This window comes from Lagenorhynchus albirostris, chromosome 4 (assembly GCF_949774975.1).
Source record: "Lagenorhynchus albirostris chromosome 4, mLagAlb1.1, whole genome shotgun sequence".
NCBI lineage: Eukaryota > Metazoa > Chordata > Mammalia > Artiodactyla > Delphinidae > Lagenorhynchus > Lagenorhynchus albirostris.
Window position 1 is genome coordinate 39,014,512 of NC_083098.1, and position 19,459 is coordinate 39,033,970.

General features: G+C 42.3%; 1 protein-coding gene across 1 annotated transcript in view; it reads left to right on the forward strand.

Moving 5' to 3' along the window:
* The first annotated feature begins 14,737 nt into the window (after positions 1 to 14,737).
* LOC132519735 (microtubule-associated protein 9-like) overlaps positions 14,738 to 19,459 on the forward strand; it is a 33,501-nt gene continuing 28,779 nt past the window's right edge. The window contains 3 exon segments of the mRNA XM_060147893.1: positions 14,738 to 14,959; positions 15,698 to 15,782; positions 16,863 to 17,180. Of these exon segments, the coding sequence (XP_060003876.1) occupies positions 14,882 to 14,959; positions 15,698 to 15,782; positions 16,863 to 17,180 (481 nt within the window). The 5' untranslated portion in view covers positions 14,738 to 14,881.

Below are 19,459 nucleotides of genomic sequence, written 5' to 3' on the forward strand. Positions count from 1 at the left end.
CTATAAGTGGGTTAATTATGATAAAAGAATCAAGTGCAGCAGGAATATAGAGGAGAAATTGAGGAAGGGCCTGACTGAGGAGACAGCGTTTGAGCTGGGCTTGGAGGAAGAGGATTTTGCCGGAATGAGGAAAGGACAGCCCAGGTATTGGGAACACGTACAAAAGGCACAGGTTGAACTTGTGCTCTGGAGGGGCAGCCTCTGGTGTGACTAGAGGGTAGTGTGAAAGGGCAAAGAATTCATACATTCATTTTCAGCCAATATTTGTATAACACCTGCTAAGTTGAAGGCACTGTTGTAGGAAGTAGCAAGAGAACAAAGTTCTTGCCCTTACGTACTTTACATTCTCGTGGGGGAGAGAGATGAATAAATAAGTCAATATATGGAGTGTCAAGTGGTGGTAAATGCTTTGGAGAATAACAAAAGAAGGTGAAGAGGCAAGGGAATGTGGTAGGTGATCAGGGAAGTCCCCTCTATTAAGATGTCGATTGAGCAGAGCCTTGAAGTGAGAAACAAGCCATTGGATATGTGGGAGAGTGGAGATGGGGTGGGAGGGTGTGTTCTGGGAGAGTGGAGATGGGGTGGGAGGGTGTGTTCTGAAGCAGAAGGAATAGTATGTGCAAAGTCCCTGAGGCACGATTTTGCTTGGCATGTTTGAGGAATAGTAAGGAAGCCAGTGTGGCTGGACAGGGGAAAGTGAGTGAGGGCAGGGCAGTAGAGGATGAGATCAGGGAGGCTAGGCTGGCAGGGCAAAGGAGGGAGGTGGATGATGTAGGTCCTTGTAAGTCATAGTTTGAACTTATAATTCAGTTGGAGAGACAGACTGATATTTGTTTATGAAGAGTTCTCAGTGCTATGCTAAAAACTTGGGCTTTATTCTGTGCTAAGTGAAGATGTTTAAGCAACAGGGCAATCCAGCCAAGTTTATATTTTAGAAAGATAACAGCGTCACTATCCAAGACACATTGTATACTATGTATATAGTATGTAGTATATAGTATGCCTGCTCTTCTATAAAACACAGGATATCTGTTAGGTACAAATACTTACAAACAAGATACAAGTGTGAATGTAAGCACTTGGGAAATATCTGAAAGAACCACACAAGATACTGGGAGAGTGGGACAACTTTCCATGTCCCGTATGATTGGAATTCTGAAGGGTACACACACGAACTAATGGACGTGTGCTACCAGCCTCCGGCTAAGGAGGGAAATTGCAGGCATCAGAATCCTCTTTACTAATCAAGCCCGTTAATCCGCCTGCGCGATGACGTCATCTCGACGGGCGGTGGCGCATGCGCAGTAGAAGGTGGTCCGCGAGCTGCGTGGGCTTGTGCCTAGGCGCCTGTGGTTCGTGGCCTTGTGCTGGCACCGGGGGCGGCGGGTTGGCGACTTTGTCACTCCTGGCGTTGGGTGGGCGGTATGTTGGGGGTGACGAGCCAGTGGCATCATGCCCGCGGGCGCTGTGGTCAGCGTCGCGGCTTTTCCGGACGTTCGTCGGCCAGGAGGAAGGGCGGAAAGCACATCCCGGAAAGGTAATACGCCTTGGCCCCTGGGCGTTGCCGGTGGAGCCCAGAGCCCCTGGGCCTGGGCTTCGTCTCTTGTGCTGTCGCCTGTCACAGTTGCCCCCGCGCGCTGGCCCGTCCGCACTGTGCTAGGGGGTATTGGTCGTCTCGCGGCTCAGTTCACAGTAGCTGAAAGGGACAGTGTGTGATGTTCTGATTTCTCCCCATCGTTTTACAAGGGAGACTCTGGCCATGGCTCCTCGGGTAAAATGCAGAGGGACTGCTTTTTAAGACGGGACCGTCAGTGTTGGGGACACTCCTTCATTGCCAACATGGAATCCCCTTCAATTCCTCAAGCTGTGTTGTTTTGGCACAGAAAATGTGCGTACTAGTTACTGGAACTAAGTTTGAGTGAAAAAACGCACCGGTAGCGCCGAATTTTCCATCGAGATAGCTGATTTGTGTTGTCTCTTGCCATGATAAAGGGCGTACTGTTGCTTCCTAACCGGTGTCATTTGAGAGATCTACCTCTGTACGTTCAGATGATTAATCGTGAGGCTTTGCACATGTGTGTAGTAAACCCTTTAATTCCCTAAGACCTTCCTTTCCTCCATCTCATACCCCATTAAGCCCGCTTCAGTTTATCTCCTGAATTTCTCCCGAAGCTGTCAACTCTTCCTCAACATCCTAATACTGAACTTGCCTGTCTGTTGCAACTAGGTCCTAACTAGTGTCCATATATCTTGTTTCCTTCCAATCCATCCTGCACACTAGAAACCTTAAAAGCAAGTTGGAACATTGCTCATAGACATCGCTCAAAAACATTGTTTTGAGAATAGAAAACAAACTGTTGGCCTTTAACGCTCTGCGTGGTCTAGAGTCCTCTCTGCTTCTCTAGCCCCATCTTGTGCCACTATTGCCCTCACTTTCTCTGCTTCAGATACACTGAATTAACCTTAGTTCTAACTCATCTTACAGAAGTCAGTTCATATATTATTTTTCACTGTGATTCCTAGCATTAAGGAATTTTATTATCAGGTTTTGTATAAGGACTAAAAGTAAATTATGAAGTGGAAGAATTGAGTTTAAACTATTTCAGTCAACACGCATGTATTAATGATATGATACCTTAGTAGTCAACAGTGGGCTAGGTTCTATCAGGGATACAGAAGTTCTGGCCATCTCTGGTTTTAGATATCCCTGATATTTGTTGAGACCGTTGCATTGTTTTGTTGCCTTTTATCTGTTTTCAAGATGGGAGAACAGGAACAAGGGAAGTATAGGTCATTACAAGGTGGGGTTGAATAAGTGGAGCAGCAAAATGCAAAGCAGAAAGAAGAGGGACCTACCATAGAGGGATATGATTTCCATTTTCAAAGCGCATTCATCCTATGCAGGGAGACAGCCTAACATAAAATTTGCCTAACGAAAAATATATTAACAGGTGGAAAGACTATCTCCCAGTTGAATAGCAGATGCCTGGGACCCGTTTCATTGCTGTCAAAGTTCCTTCAAAAAAGGTGAGCGAAACTTAATACCGTATTCTTCGAGAAATCTGAATTCACCATATAGAGCCCTGGCTCTCAACCCCGTCGTACTCCATTTTCCCTTTTTATAGCAAATACTTTTTACTACCCCTTTTGCTATCCACAAATGGAATTCATAGATAAATACAATCTACTTTTCTACTTAATTAATTAAAAAAAACCAATGGAATGCCCTAGCTCTAAATAAAGAATAAAGTAATTTATAAGAAAGTAATATGTATCTCTGTGTGTAAATGTCTGGGGATGACTATACTAGAAATAAAGAAATAGTCAGTTACTTGTACCATGAATGCAAAAAACTGCTTGGAGCTGGCAATACAGCGGTAGGCAAAATTGATGTGGTCCCTGCCTTCTGGGAGTTTACAGTCAGGTTAGGAGACCAACATGAAATAAACAAACATAGAAATAACTATATAGAAGTGACCTTATTTTCTTCCGTCTAATTGTACGTTTGTAAACTACGTTGTGCTAACTTGTATCTGTTCTTTATCCAAATAGTAATTGACTACTATTGTCCCATTTGTAATAATGTGGAAGTTTTCAGAATTGTAAATATATGCTTGTGGATTGAAACTTGGTTAGACTATTACTTTCCCAGGTACGTTAAAGCTAGTGATCTTTTTACTCATTCATTCATTCAATAATTCTGACCTTGCTGACTCAGTTTAGCCAGCTCAAATGGTTGTGAAGATTACTAACAGTGTATGTATGCCATCTGCTGATGGCAGATATCTGCTCCTACCAGAAATTAGAAATTAGAGACAGGAGAAGATCGTGGAAGAGTAGGACGCGGAGATCACCTTCCTCCCCACGGATACCTCAGAGATACATCTACACGTTGAACTGCTCCTATAGAACACCCACTGAACGCTGTCATAAGACCTCAGACCTCCCAAAAGGCAAGGAACTCCCCCAGGTACCTGGGTAGGGCAAAAGAAAAAAGAAAAAACAGAGACAAAAGAATAGGGATGGGACCTGCACCAGTCGGAGGGAGCTGTGAAGGAGGAAAGGTTTCCACACACTAGAAGCCCCTTCGAGGGCAGAGATTGCAGGTGGTGGAGGGGGGAAGCTTCAGAGCCCTGGAGGAGAGCACAGCAACAGGGGTGCGGAGGGCAAAACGGAGAGATTCCCACACAGAGGATAGGTGCCGAGCAGCACTCGCCAGCCCGATAGGCTTGTCTGCTCACCCGCCAGGACTGGCGTGGGCTAGTAGCTGAGGCTTGGGCTTCGGAGCTTACACCCCAGGGAGAGCACTGGGGTTGGTGGCGTGAACACAGCCTGAAGGGGTTAGTGCGCCAAGGCTAGCCGGGAGGGAGTCCGGGAAAAGTCTGCAGCAGCCGAAGAGACAAGAGGCTTATCCTTGCCTCTTTGTTTCCTGGTGCGCTACAAGAGGGGATTAAGAGCACCGCTTAGAGGAGCTCCAGAGACGGGCGCAAGCCGCGACTATCAGCGCGGACCCCAGAGACGGGCATTAGACGCTAAAGCTTCTGCTGCAGCCACCAAGAAGCCCGTGTGCGAGCACAGGTCACTATCCCCACCTCCCCTCCCGGGAGCTTCTGCAGCCCACCACTGCCGGGGTCCCGTGATCCAGGGACAATTTCCCCTGGAGAATGCACGACGCGTCTCCGGCTGGTGCAACGTCACGCCGGCCTCTGTCGCCGCAGACTCGCCCCGCATCCGTACCCCTCTGTCCCTGCAGTTTGAGTGAGCCAGATCCCCCGAATCAGCGGCTCCATTAACCCCGTCCAGTCTGATGCCCTCAGGCGATCTACACGCAGAGGCGGGGCCAAATCCAAAGCTGAGCCCTGGGGGCTGTGTGAATAAAGAAGAGAAAGGGAAATTTCTCGCAGCAGCCTCAGAAGCAGCAGATTAAAGCTCCACAATCAACTTGATGTACCGTGCATCTGTGGAATACCTGAATAGACAACGAATCATTCCAAATTGAGGAGGTGGACTTTGGGAGCAAGATAGATTATTTTTTTCCCTTTTCCTCTTTTTGTGAGTGTGTATGTATATGCTTCTGTGTGAGATTTTGTCTGTATAGCTTTGCTTTCACCATCTGTCCTAGGTGCAAAGTAACGTGAGGAAACCGTTGTAATGTAGCATTGCCAGTGGAATTTTAGCCTTATTCAAAGAGACCGAAGAGTTTCCAAAGCCGATTCAACCTAATGTGTGAAGATTCTGAGATGTAGCATGCATCAGACTCCCCCATGGCCTTCGGAGAGCAGCTCGTAGGATACACATTTTACACATCCTTCACTGTCGGCGATGCTACCGTGCTCACTGAGGTGAGTGCAGGTTTCAAGTGCCTCTTGTTAATATGCCTGGTTGTGCCCTTAAGGGTGCCCGGCGCACTTGACTTCCATTAGATCATCCACCTAAGGAGAGGGCTCGGCACGTAGAATTCCCTGCAGTCCCCAGGAAGCAAGCCCTACTCTCTGTGTAAGAGACAGGTCTCCCCAGGTAACACTAAAGACTCAGCCTTTCAAATGATTCCACCAGTGGTCACCGTTCCCAATGAAAGCTGCCCTCAGCAAAACTCTGAGCAACGCCAGGGCTCCACAGAGAGTGGCAATTTCTCCTTCTGTAACATTACCTTTTTCTCACCCACCAGGAAGCAAGGCCCCTCCCATGGCATTGCAAACAGGCTTTCTGCCTCAGGAAGAAAAGTCCTTCTCCTTGGCAGCTGGAATGCTTTTTCCTGTCCTTCTCAGTTAACTTCCACAGGGAGGAGGGTGTTCAGCTTAAGCTATAAAACCAGCAGCGACCAAAGCCCTATACCTGAAGCTCTCCTTGCTTGAGGCCAAGCACAAAGTCCCTCTCCACTGAGGTCGTTGTCTTCTCAACCATCCTCCTTCTGGCTAGGAAATCTCACATATATTTTACCAGTTGGATACCAGCCTTTCATGCAAACTAAAGGAATTCGCCTCTACTCACCCTAGGAAAGTAAACTGAGCACTTCTTGTCTTTCGGCTGAAGGCGAAGTGTATTTCAGAGCTCTGCAACTTTTCACCCACCCACCCAGCTTCCTCTGGTGGGGACTCCATGACAGAGACAGTACACCGTGAGCGAAATCCTGTTCGTCTCCATGTGACAGGACAACAATGTTTACTGCTCCGGAAACGGGCCTTTTTACATAGAGGAAACACTGTCTAGCCAACTCAGGCTTGCACCTCCTACCTGAAGGCAGCTATAAACTAACGAGAGGAGACCGTTGTAGTGCCGGCTTGCCGGGCGAATAGTAGCCTGTGTTATTGTGACTGAGGAGTCTCACATGCCGAATCAATACAGTGTGTGAAATTTCTAAAAGCAAGCACACCTCCGAATCACCCATGACCTAAGGAGAGCAGCTCGCAGGATACAAATTTCACAGTGCGGTTGCTTCTACCGGGTACACGGAGATGAGTGCAGTTTTCAAGTGGCTCTTCACATCTTGCTTGGACTGTCGAGTTAACAGAGCTCCCCAGGTATTTGACTTCCACATGTTCATCCCCCAAAGGACAGAGTGCTGCTCCCTAGACTTTCTCTGCAATAGAGTGTATGCAAGCTGGAATTGTAGCCTTATTCCAAAGTGACCCAAGAGTTTCAAAAGCCAAATCGATACAATGTGTGAAATTCCTGAAATCTCGCTTGCATCAGACTCACCCTTGGCCTCCGGAGTGCAGTTCGTAGGATACTCATTTCACAGTCTTCACTCTAGACGCTTCTACCTTTTACGCTGAGACGAGTGCTGCTGCTTATCTTGCCTCGTTGTCCCTTTAACAGTGCTCCCCTTGCACTTGATCCCCCACCTAAGGCGATGGCTCTGCCCCTAGACTTTCCCTGAAGTATCCAGTAAGCAAGTCCTACTCTCCGTGTACGAGAGACAGGTCTAACCAGGCAACATTAAACTTGGCCCTTGCAAATGCTTCCACCAAACGGTCAACGTTCACAATGAAATCTACCCTCGGCAAAACTCCTCTGAGCATCACCAGGATTCCACGAACAGTGTGAATTTCTCCTTTTGTAATATTATCTTTTTCTCAGCCATCTGGAAGAGAAGGCCCTTCATATAGCGTTGAAGAAAGAGTTTCTGCTTCAGAAAGGAAGGTACTTCTTTGTGGCAGGTTGAAGGTTTTTCCCTACCATTCGCAGTTAAATACCACCGGGAGGAACGTCTTCAGGTTAGGCCCTAGAAGCAGCAGCGACCAAAGCCCTATGCCTGCAGCTTTCCTAGCGTGATCCAAGCACAATAGTCCATCTCCACAGAGGTTGGTGTCTTCTCAACCATCCTTATTTTGGCTTGAAAACGTACATGTATTTTACCAGTAGGACACCAGCCTTTCAAAAAAAGTAAAATGCATTTGCCTGTAGTTACCCTCGGAAACTAAGCTGAGTGCTTTTTGTCATTCAGCTGAAATGAAGAGTATTGCAGAACTCTACAACCATTCTCACACACTGCTCCCTCTGTGGATGACTCTTTGACAGAGACAGCACACAGTGCCCGTATTTCCCTTCTTCTCAATTTGAAAAGACAAAAATGTTTTCTGGTTGGAATACAGATCTTTTAAGGCAGTGGAAACGCTTTCTAGCCAACTCACCCTTGCCCCTCTTACAGATACAAACTAACGTGAGGAAACCGTCATTGTGTAGGCCTGCCAGAGGGGTTGTAGCCTTATTTGGAAGTGAGCGAAGAGTTTCAAAAGGTGAATGAATACAATGTGTGAAGTTTCTGAGATCTAGCATGCATCAGACTCACCCGTGGCCTTTGGAGAACAGCTCATAGGATACACATTTCACACAGCCTTCACTCTAGACGATTCTATCGTGTACGCTGAGATGAATGCATTTTTAAAGTGCTTCTTCTTAATTTGCCCGGTTGTCCCTTTAACAGGGCTCCCCATGCACTTGAATTTCTTTTGATCATCCACCTAAGGAGAGGTATCTGCACCTAGTCTTTCCCTGCAGTACCCAGTAAGCAAGCCCTTCTCTCTGTGTAAGAGAGACAGGTCTAACCAAGTAACACTAAGGATTCGGCCTTTCAAATACTTCCATTAAACTGTCAACTTTCGCAATGAAAGCTGCCGTTGGTAAAACTCCCCTGGGCACTGCTTGGTCTCCATGCACACTGCGATTTTTTCCTTCTGTAACATTACCTTTTTCTCACCCACCTGGAACACAAGGCCCTTCACATAGCATTGCAGAAAGGCTTTCTGCTTCAGAAAGGAAGCTACTTCTCTTTGGCTGGTTGTACACTTTTGCCTCTCATTCTCAGTTAAATACCACAGGGAGGAGGGTGTTCAGTTTAGGCCATAGAAGCAGCAGATGCATGTCTTACACCTACAGCTCTTCTCTCGTTATCCAAGTGCGAAAGTGCGTCTCCACAGAGGTTAGTGTCTTCTCAGCCATCCTCTTTGTGGCTAGGTATACTCACATATGTTTTACCAGTAGGACATCAGTCTTTCATACAAACTTAAAGGCATTTGCCTCTCGTCACACTAGGAAACTAAGCTGAGCCCTTCTCGTCATTCAGCTGAAGACGAAGAGTATTTCAGAACTCTGCAACCATTTTCACACCCTGCTTCCTCTGGTGGTGACTCTTTGACAGAGACAGTACACCATTAATGAAATTCCTTTCGTCTCAGTTTGAGAGGACAAAAATATTTACTGGTCGGAATACGGGCCTTTTAATAGTGGAAATGCTTTCTAGCCAACTCAGGCTTGCATCTCTTACCTGAAGGCAGCTATAAACTAAGCTGAGGAAACTGTTGTAGTGCAGGCTGTCAGACGAATAGTAGCCTGTTTCCGGTGTGACCGAAGAGTTTCACGTGGTGAATCAATACAATGTTTGAAATTTCAGGTATCTATCATGCATCCGACTACCCATGGCTCGCAGGATACAGATTTCACACAGTGGTTGCTTGTACCAGCTACCCTAAGACGAGTGCATTTTTCAAGTGACTCCTCTTATCTTGCTTGGCTGTTCCTTTAACAGGGCTCCCCATGCACTTGACTTCCATTTGATCATCCACCTAAGGAAAGGTCTCTGCACCTAGACTTTCTCTGCTATAGACAGTAAGTAAGCCCTACTCTCCGTGGAAGAGAGACAGGTCTAACCCGGTAACCCAAAGCCTCTTCCTACGAATTGTTTTCACAAACGGTTTCACTTGCCATTTCATACCACCCTTGGCAGTGCTCAGCTGAACATCACCAGACCTCTAACTGCACTGGGTATTCCATCCTTCCTAATATTACTCTTCACTGAAACGTCCGTGCCTGGCCTTGGTACACGTGGGTGTGAAGAAAGGCCTTGTACATAGGAGAGGAATCTGTTTCTGCTAGGAGGGGTGAAAACTTGTGTCTTAACCATTCTTGGTCAAACACCTTATGGAGAAGCATTTCAACTGTGGCCCATATAAGTCTCGAAAAGACCAGTCCTTCCCCAATGCTTTCATCTCTTGGTCACTGGCCTAAGGTCAGTCTCCCAGTCTTTGGTATGTTCTCCCGTTCCTCCTAGTAGCTTGCAAAACTCCGTATGTTTTACCCAGTAGGATGCAAGCCTTGCAACAGTCTTAAAGGCATTCATTTCTAGTCACCCTAGGAAATTAACCTAAGTCTGTCTCTTCATTTAGCTGGAGATGCAAGAATATTGCTGAGCTCAGGAACAATTCACGAAGTCCTACTTCCTTTGGGAATGATTTGTTTTGTTTTATTTTTTTACAGAAAAAGTACATCATGCCTGAAATTCCTTTCCTCTCGCTTTCAGAAGACACATAGGATTACTGCACAGAACACAAGCCTGTTTAGGCAGTGGAAGTGCTTTCTCTCCAAGTCACCTTTGCACCTCTTAGCTGAATGCAGTTGTAAACTAACATGGGGGAAAAAATCGCCCTGTAGGTACTTGTTTGAATTACAGCTTCTGAGTTCGAATTATGAGGAATCATGCTTCTCCTGCTGTATTCATGTATGTCTGCTTAACAGCCCCAAAATACATACTGCTATATTTGACTAAAGATGGCCAGTGTAGTTCGTCATGTTTGTCTTTCTTCAAGATTCTGATATTCACCTTCTATAAGCTTCTTGCTGTTCTTTTCCCACAAATCGGCCCTGGTATTGATTGGTAAGTGCACTTGAATCTGGACTCTTTCTCCTATCCTCTGCCAACACAGGCATTCAATGTTTAATGCAAATATAATCTTTATCAATTGACACCCAGAGGGATTTGCTTTTGTAGCATACTTCTCAAGATGTTAGACACGTGCTGTATGTTTTCAACCAGCGCTGCCTGTGAGTACAAGATCAATTTTCTCTAACTGCCTGTCAGAAGACTTAACAATTTGCCTGTTCTTGTGAAGGCAGGGAAATTTTGAAGAAGAGTCACTTTTCATTTGCTTCTTGATCTGGAAGTGGAGCTTCTCACTCCCCTCCTTGCCCCTCAGATAGAACAGTGTTAGCCTCCATATTCATAGACCATTTCCTCTGCTTAAAATCCCTCCTTATCTCCTAAATTCATTAATCGACTTGAATTCACTTTCTCTGGGAAAACTCTTTAGAACCTCCAGGAAGAATTTTTCTCTCTTCAGAGCTTCTTACTTTGTATTCCTATAGAGAAATTCTCACAGTGTACAGTCATTATGTGTTTACCCAGCCTTCCAGCTCTCTCTAGTCTACAGGATCCCCAGGCAGGGACGTAGTCTGCTTTACCCTTGGAACTCACCAAATCTGACCCAAAATGTTATGGGTATACTTACTTATTGAATGAATGAATGAAGGCAAAGTTTGGAAATGAAAAGAGTAGTAAACTCAAAAAAGTTTGCTAGGCAAATACTTCTGTGGTCAAATACATATTAGAAAAGTGAAACATAGAGAAAATATTACGTAAGCTACTGAAATTTTGTGTGTTGGAGTGTTTTCATTTTCTTGAGTATCCATGAGCTTTTATAGGAATGTTTCAAAAATTATTTTTCAGCTTTAAATGCTATTTGTTAATTCTTGATTTCATTCATTCATTCAACAGTTATTTATTGCAAACTATACATCAGAAAACATCATGCTATTAATTCAGGTTTATATAATGTTATTATTAACATTATTATACTGAAGCTACCTGAAAATATTAATAAAATGCATAATATTCTGCTTAACATAATAGTGGAAAGACATTGTGCCTTAGGGCTTGTGAGAAATTAACTAGTTCAGGTTAACTGTCTTATTTACTATAGCTACGTATGGCATAGCTTTTATATCCTGTATTAATTATTTTGAATTAAGTTAAAAATAAAATCTAGTGGGTTCTGTAAAAAAAGATAGACTCTTAAAGCTCTTTTTATTAATATCTTTTTGAATTTTATTTTCTTAAGCCGTATCTAAGTGAAAACTATATTAGCCAAATGGATGAAAAAATGAACAGAGCATTTTGAATGAATATAACTATTTCAACATAAGCAAATTAGTACTTCACATATAAGGAAAATGTGGACATTGTCCTTTCCTTGTGGACACAGGTACTATGATGGAATCATATTTGTTGATTAATAACTTATATGGGTCAGAAAGTTAACAGTATGTGGTGAATGAAAAATCTTTGATGCAGACATCCAAAAATGTTTGAAAACATCAAAGTTAAGCAAATGTTGATCAAACTGAGTTTTTCAAACAAGGACAAGTTGCGCATAAACTGAATGTAGTATTTAAAAAATTGCACTGCACATATTGTTAAAAGCATAGGCTGTTTTTTTACACTAAATTTCGTATTTCTTGTTATGCACATTTGGTTTTTCAACACATTGATTTATTAAACTTATATCTCAATGTGATTTGTTTATAAATAATTGTTGAACAAGTGAAAATAAATTTCAGAGTCGGGAAAAATACTGGGAACAAGTTTAATTACTTGTCAGTGAATAATAACTGCATTCAGACAATTTAGGATTGAGCTTCTTTTAAATTAAAGAAAAGTAGAAATCCTTGTTATTTTAAAGTCTTTAAAGAAAAGTATTTGTTTAAGGATTACCTATCCTAATTAAGTGGTGTTGATTTTGGTTACCTTATCAGCACACAGTCCTCTGCCTATTAGATCATTTTGTGGACTGGTTTGATTTTAGCCAGATTATCCACTGAGTACATATACAAAGCGGAGAACTTTACATTAAAGAAACAATTGGAATGGGTTTTCAGCTGTGTCGACAAGGGATGACTTCTATCCAGGCCCTTTGTGGCTGAGTTGCACAAAGAGAGTATCTAACATTGACAGAATGCAATCCCAGGCACTCTTCCAAGTATTCCATCTGCATGATTTCATTCAGTACTGACAGCAACGCTATTAAGGTGGCTATTAATATTATTATATTTATTTATTTATTTTACAGAAGAGGAAACTGGGGTGTACAGACGTTAACTTGCACGATGTCACACGGACAGAGGGAGGTGCACCAGGATTCAAACGCGCAGTTTGACTCCTGAGCCTGCAAACGTCTCTGTCTTGCTATTCTGTCCCATCTGTCAGTGCACTAGTCCGTTAGTACACTCCTGCGATTCACAGAACTTAATGTCTGTAACAACTGTGGCAAAACGAACGATGGATGTGCTTTGTGCGGCTGAAGATCCTAACTCCACTGACAAGCGCCAGCTCTCAGCTCGCAGGTGGGAGCTGGACAGGTCCTGTCTCCTAGGTAATGACCGAAGCACAGGCGGCCTATAAAGCACCCTTCTCCCCAGACCCACAGGGCTGATGTCATTTCCTTCGTCTGGGCGGTCGCACCAGTGACACGGCGGGCTGTAGGGCGGTGTTAGGTACCCGAGAGACCTGCGGCGCGGTATGTCACTTCCTCCCGGAGACGCTGTTTCCTAGCAACCGCTTCCCACCTGCGTTCTTAGTACCGCCTCCTCGCTCGCTGCAGAGTTGGTCTCAGAGAGCAGCCAGGTGCAGGCCCAGGAGAGGGGCCAACAGCTGGTTCCTCCGGTCGCGGGGAGACATCCGCAGAAATGCAGAGTGAGTACAGACCGCGGGACTTGGGGGTTGTGGAGAATCGGGGCGGAGGCGGCGCTCGGCTGTGCACCGACGGGTGCTTGGTCGGCGACACGGGGCAGAGCGGGCAGGGACAGGGGGCCATCTGGCCGGGCCGGAGCAGTCCCCCGCCCCGCGCTGCTGAGGGCGGCGGGGAGGGTGAGCAGCCTCTGCCTGGAACACTGGAAACGTCCACAGGACCATTTAACAGAGATTTTAATGCAGTCCATCGCAGAAGCTTCCTTTTTTTTTTTTTTTTTTTCCCTCGGTACGCGGACCTCTCACTGTTGTGGCCTCTCCCGTTGCGGAGCACAGGCTCCGGACGCGCAGGCTCAGCGGCCATGGCTCACGGGCCCAGCTGCTCCGCGGCATGTGGGATCTTTCCGGACCGGGGCACGAACCCGTGTCCCCTGCATCGGCAGGCGGACTCTCAACCACTGCGCTACCAGGGAAGCCCTTTTTATCTAATAGTATTTCAACACTTGTGAGAGGGAAGAGTGGCTGGAAGAATATCACTATTTACGATCTTTTTCTTTCCCAGCACTGTATGTAAACTTTTTTTAAAAAATGGTGATGTTCTTAGTTATGTACACTAATTCCCCTACCTATGAACCTTCAAGTTGCGAACTTTAAAAGATTCGAACCTGCGTTCTCACGTCCAATCACGTACGTTAGTTCACGTGTATGGTGTACACTGTCACGTGTGTGCGTCCTCTACAAGTGGTTGTACTTTTGTGTACTTTACTGTACAGTACTGTATAGGGCACAGTAGTTCAGTATCTTTATTTCAAGCCCAGGATGCCCGGAAGCAAGAGGGTAGATAGAATTGAATGCAGCCAGGAAGCAGAACATGTGCCATCAACGTCAGGCATGAGTGAAATTGCAGCTTGCCCTCCGTCTCCTATTGCTGACAATCCTTCAACTCTGCCATCTCCCACCTCCTCTCCCTCCTCCAGTCAGTAACTCTTCTTGCCTGTTCACCTGATGCCGGCGCCTATATGCTAGTTGTTGTACTGTACTACTGTTGGGTACCTAGGCTAAATTTGTTGGACTTACGAACAAATTGGATTTACAAACACAATCTCGGAATGGAACTCATTGGTATGTAGGGGACTTCTGTACTTCAGGGGTCCCCAACCCCAGGCCGCAGACCCCTGTTAGGAACCAGGAACCGGACCGCACAGCAGTGGGTGAACGGCGGGCGAGTGAGCGAAGCTTCATCTGCCGCCCCCCGTCGCTCCCCATCGCTTGCATTACCACCCGAACAATTCCCCCCACCCACCATCTGTGGAAAAATTGTCTTCCACGAAACTGGTCCCTGGTGCCAAAAAGGTTGGGGAACGTTGCTGTACTTTATGCTGACAGTTGTCTTCTTGGTAGCCTTTTAAATAAGTATGGCTGTTTTGTAGGCTATATTATACTTTTTGAATGGAAGAGAGGTGAAAAAGTTTCTATTTTAATTGGCAACAACCTATTGCACTCATTATTTAAATGAGTGCAATAATTGTAAAACTTATTTAGGATAATAAAATAATTGTAGAAATATTTTTGGATAACTTCAGTTTGAATTTTATTTTTCTGAAAACAAGTTTGATAGTAGAATTTGCTTTTTCTTTACAAAAACTCTGTTTATTACTCTGCTACTTAAAAGTGAAGATATAGCTCAATGTTCATATGATGCTTTTCTGGTTTTTGTTTGGCTTTGGGGGCAGGGAGGGAGTACTAAGTATAGTAATGGAAATTTTCAAGCATGCAAAAAAGTTTGATTTGTTTTTTATATATTTCAGCCACCATCAGAGGTTGAATTATCCCTATCATTTGTTAGCCATTTTATAAAATTAGATGATGTCTGATGAAGTTTTTAGCACAACTTTGGCATATACAAAGAGTCCAAAAGTCACCAAAAGAACTACTTTCCAGGTAAAATATTTTTATTTTGAATAATTTTAAAAGGTAAACACTGTATTGGGAATATTGGACTTGAAAGTGCTTCTATTCAATACAACAGTCCTATGTAAAGCTGGAGTAAATCTATGTTTCTTTTGAAATTTTTCAGATGATTGTATTTGGGCTCCAGTATTACCAACTCTTCTTTGTGTCTTTAAGACTACCAAACTAAACTCAATACTAGATTCTTAGTATATTAAAAGTTAAATTAGCTTTTAAAAGTTGAATAGCAGTTTCTAATTGCCATTTTCATATAAAAAATGTTCCCCCCCCCGGTGTAACATTATAACATTTAGGCTTTCTCTGTCCAGTCACTACAATTTTGAACTCAGCCTCTAAATTTGCAGTCTTGATTACATCTGTTAACAGCAATACGCTGAAACAAAAGATCATAAAGAATACCAGTTTCTTCCATAATGCCAATTTATAATGAACCCTAAGTTGAGTCCTTCGATTCATTTGCTTGGTGTTGTCTGTCTTCTTTAATTTAACCCAAAGGTCCATGAGGAAAGGAATTGTCTGTGATGTTCTGCATTGAGTCTTAAGGGTTGGGTGCATGGCATAAGGTAGGCTTTCAGTGAATATCTGTTAAATGAATGAAACCTAAGTTTTAAGGCAGTTATTAATCAAGCATTATTTGTTTAAAGAATTAATTCAATATATGAGACCTCCACATTTGGGTAGAAATTGATTTCAGTTATCTCATTTCAGGATGAACTAATAAAAGCAATTACAGCTCGCTCAGCCAGACAAAGAAGTTCTGAATACTCAGATGACTTTGACAATGATGAGATTGGTATGTGAGAACATGGGAAAGTAAACCACTTCTCTTATTTTTGCTTCTTTAGTTAGGTTTAGCCCAACCCTGCAAAAAAATCACTATGTTAAAATAATACCTATGAATTCACAGGTTTTAGATCTCCAACTTTTTAATGAATAAAAAGCCACTCTTAATCTTAAAGAAGTTGTATGATTGTCCTTGGTTTTTTTCTGAATGTATGTATGAAAATAAAATTTAACTGACAGCAGATTTGCTTGTTTGTGGTAAACCATATTGGAGATAACAAGTTCATCTTTAAGGTCAACCCTATGAGGTAATAACTAGGGCCCATAGAACTAAACTTTGTGCACGTTAGGATCACTTTTATAATGCTTTTTATAAATCAAGGGTTTTTTGGCTATGAAAGGGAATCAGTTTAAAAAACCCAATATATCAGTATTGTATGGTTAATTTGGTTTCTTTTGATTATGTAAAATATCAATATTTTACATTTCAGGATAAACATACAAAATTCTAAACTTGAAATTCAGTGTTTTATACTTTCAGTGAATAACTCTCAATGTTCTCTGTAAAAGTAATCAGAACAATAGTTAAATCATTGCTTTATAGTTCGGTTAAGCATTCTTTATTATTCTTCTCATAGTAAAATCTAATACTGTGGTATGGATAGAATTGCATTTCCAAAATTTTTATGAAAAAACATTATTAGCAAATTCTTCCATTTACAAATATTGTTGGTTTTATGAAGTTTTTGATAAACAAAAGAAAAGCTTTACAGTCCAAAATCTAATTTAAATGTCCCTGGCTGATTATTACTTTGAAGAAATTTTGAAGGAGTTTTCTCAGAGCAAGCACAGTGCTTGGCTTGACAAACTATTCATACTCGATAAGTATGTTTTGAATAAATTAATGAAACTGAAATTTTTATTTTACTAATGCCAATAAAACCTGCCAAAGTTCGCTGTTTTTTAGGGCTGCAAATCTATTCACAGTTGTAAATTCATTTCCAGTCTTTAAGGTAATCTTTTTGATTGATGTAATCTTTAAAACTTTAAAATACACTATTGAAAATATTTTTTCTCTTCTGCTTTTCAGTTTCCTTAGGTGATTTTTCTGACACCTCAGTAGATGAAAATTCAGTTAAGAAAAAGATTAATGATTTTCATATATCAGATGATGAAGAAAAGAATTCTCCGAAACTGTCTTTTTTGAAAACCAAGAAATCAATCAATGATGTGAGGAAAGATGAGCAAGTAGTCTCTATCAAAAATGATGAGATGGCACCTGATGGTGGTAAAGGCATGATTGTAAATCCCTTATCTGAATCTCAAAATAAACAACAAGAAGTTGAAAAAGAGAAAATTAAAATGGAAACGAAACCGAGAATTCTTCTATTCAAAAGCGCATCTTCAGGTAATTTGTTAGGTTACTGTAATTGCATTTCTTGAAAATTTATTTTAAGATAATCACAAAATACTTTTATATGGTAGCTAATAGATTTTTTAAATTATTTATTTATTTATTTATTATTTATATTTGGCTGCGTTGGGTCTTCTTTGCCACTCACAGGCTTTCTCTAGTTGTGGAGAGCAGGGGCTACTCTTCGCTGCAGTGCACAGGCTTCTCATTGCAGTGGCTTCTCTTGTTGTGGAGCATGGGCTCTAGGCGTGCGGGCTTCAGTAGTTGTGCTGCATGGGTTCAGTAGCTGTGGTTCACGGGCTTTAGAGCACAGGCTCAGTAGTTGTGGTGCATGGGCTTAGTTGCTCCGTGGCATGTGGGATCTTCCCAGACCAGGGATTGAACCCGTGTCCCCCACATTGGCAGGCGGATTCTTAACCACTGCATATGGTGGCTAGTAGATATTTAAGAAAAAAAAATCAGACTTAACCTTTCAATTTTACAGATATAAATAAAAATAATAGAACTGTAGAGAAAAACCATAATTCTGATGTCCAGTTGTACGTTCAGTTTTATATCTCTGCTAGTGCCTAATAGCTGGCCAAAGTACCTTCAGTTATCCACAGCTGTGGCTCCAAAGCTCCTGGGTCTAACCGTGCTTAGGCCTGTGAGCTCCAATTTTGTTTTTAGCAGTGGAACTACAATGGAATCCTTTCTAATCCATTTCACACTCCAGACATGAGGGTTATAGCAGCATTGGGGCTAGTCCTTAAAACAATAATCATTTCCATACAGCCATTTGCCAGAATATTTGTTTGGCATTTGTATATTTGAAGGGGGTGGTGGGGGCAGGTGTTGTTGCTGTCATTGTTTAAGCCTCCAGATTTTCCTTAAGAAAAGAGAATCTCCATTTGGTTTCTCTGTTCCTCAGGAAAATCCACTAAAACTCAATTTTCTGTGGGGATGTTCCTGGTGTGATTACAGTAGTTTCTTCACAGTTCTACTGAGCTCTGTGCATAGTGCAGCAGAGATGGAGTGAAGCAGGCACCAACTGCTGTGACATCCCCTGGGCTGTCACGCAGAAACAAGGGCATAGAAGTTTAAGGATTTGGAGTCTTCCAGTCTTTTTATGTTCTATAGAAAAAATAGTAGTTGATGCTAACCTTCACAAAAACCTCTTTCCTTCATATCATCATTAAATATGGTACTGGTAAGTATTTCATACTTTACATAATAGCACTGGTAACCTTAGGCAAAGCTGTATTTCAGACACTCCTTTTTCCACCCCCACAATTCCATCCACTTTCAAATGAGGAGAAGATAAAGCAAGCAGGGATACTAGGGGAAAAGCTACTGCAAGTTAATTATGTGTGACCTCAGCCGTAGGGTAAGCCTCACTGTCTTCATGAGGAGGGGGAGGAAACCTGCTCTCCTTTCCTACAGAATTGTTTTAAGAATCTACTGAAGTATGTCTCAAACTATAAACTTCTACAAAAGTGTAAGCACAAGGTCTAATGAAACACAATTAACTTGCTAAAATGTACCTTCCCAGTGTACTGAGTAAAATCAAAAATGGAGAGAAGGGAAATGTAATCAAAGAGTGAATAATCCATTACATCACCATTTCCCAAAGTATGTTCCACAGTTTGTTCATTGGTATTGAGGGGAAAACACAGAGTTATAGGAATTTTAAACCAATTTCTTTATGAACTTCTTGGAACTGTTAATAAAGACATATGCACGGTGAATCTTCAAGAAAGAATATGCAGTGTTTCCTAGTCTTAGTTGAGTTTAAAAACCTATTTTTATGGATTACGTTTATCCTATTCGTCCTGATTCTAAAAAGCTTTTCATTAGGTTAATAAGAAAATGTGAGCATGTTATAGAAGCTAAAAATTAGTCTGATATAGATAGAAGTACATAATTAGAACTTTATGGTAGATAATCAGCAATAATCCACCCATTTAATATCTTTTTTAAAACCTGTGACAAATTAAAATAACTAGAGAAATACTGTATTTTGACCACAAGATAGTTCAGGATTCTAAATGTGCAATACTGTATTTTTAAACAATCATTAACCATTTGCAATTCAGTATATGTAGGATAAAAAAATTACCAAAACAAGTAATCATTTACATTTGATTGTAAAATAAAACATTTTGATAATGTATAGATGTATTTTTTTTTTCTTTCTGAAAACTTGATGATGCTTCTGGAAGTGGAATTTTGGTATAAAATATATTAAAATCATTATTCCTAGGTTATTCAAGTTGAAGAAAAAACTTGAGGCT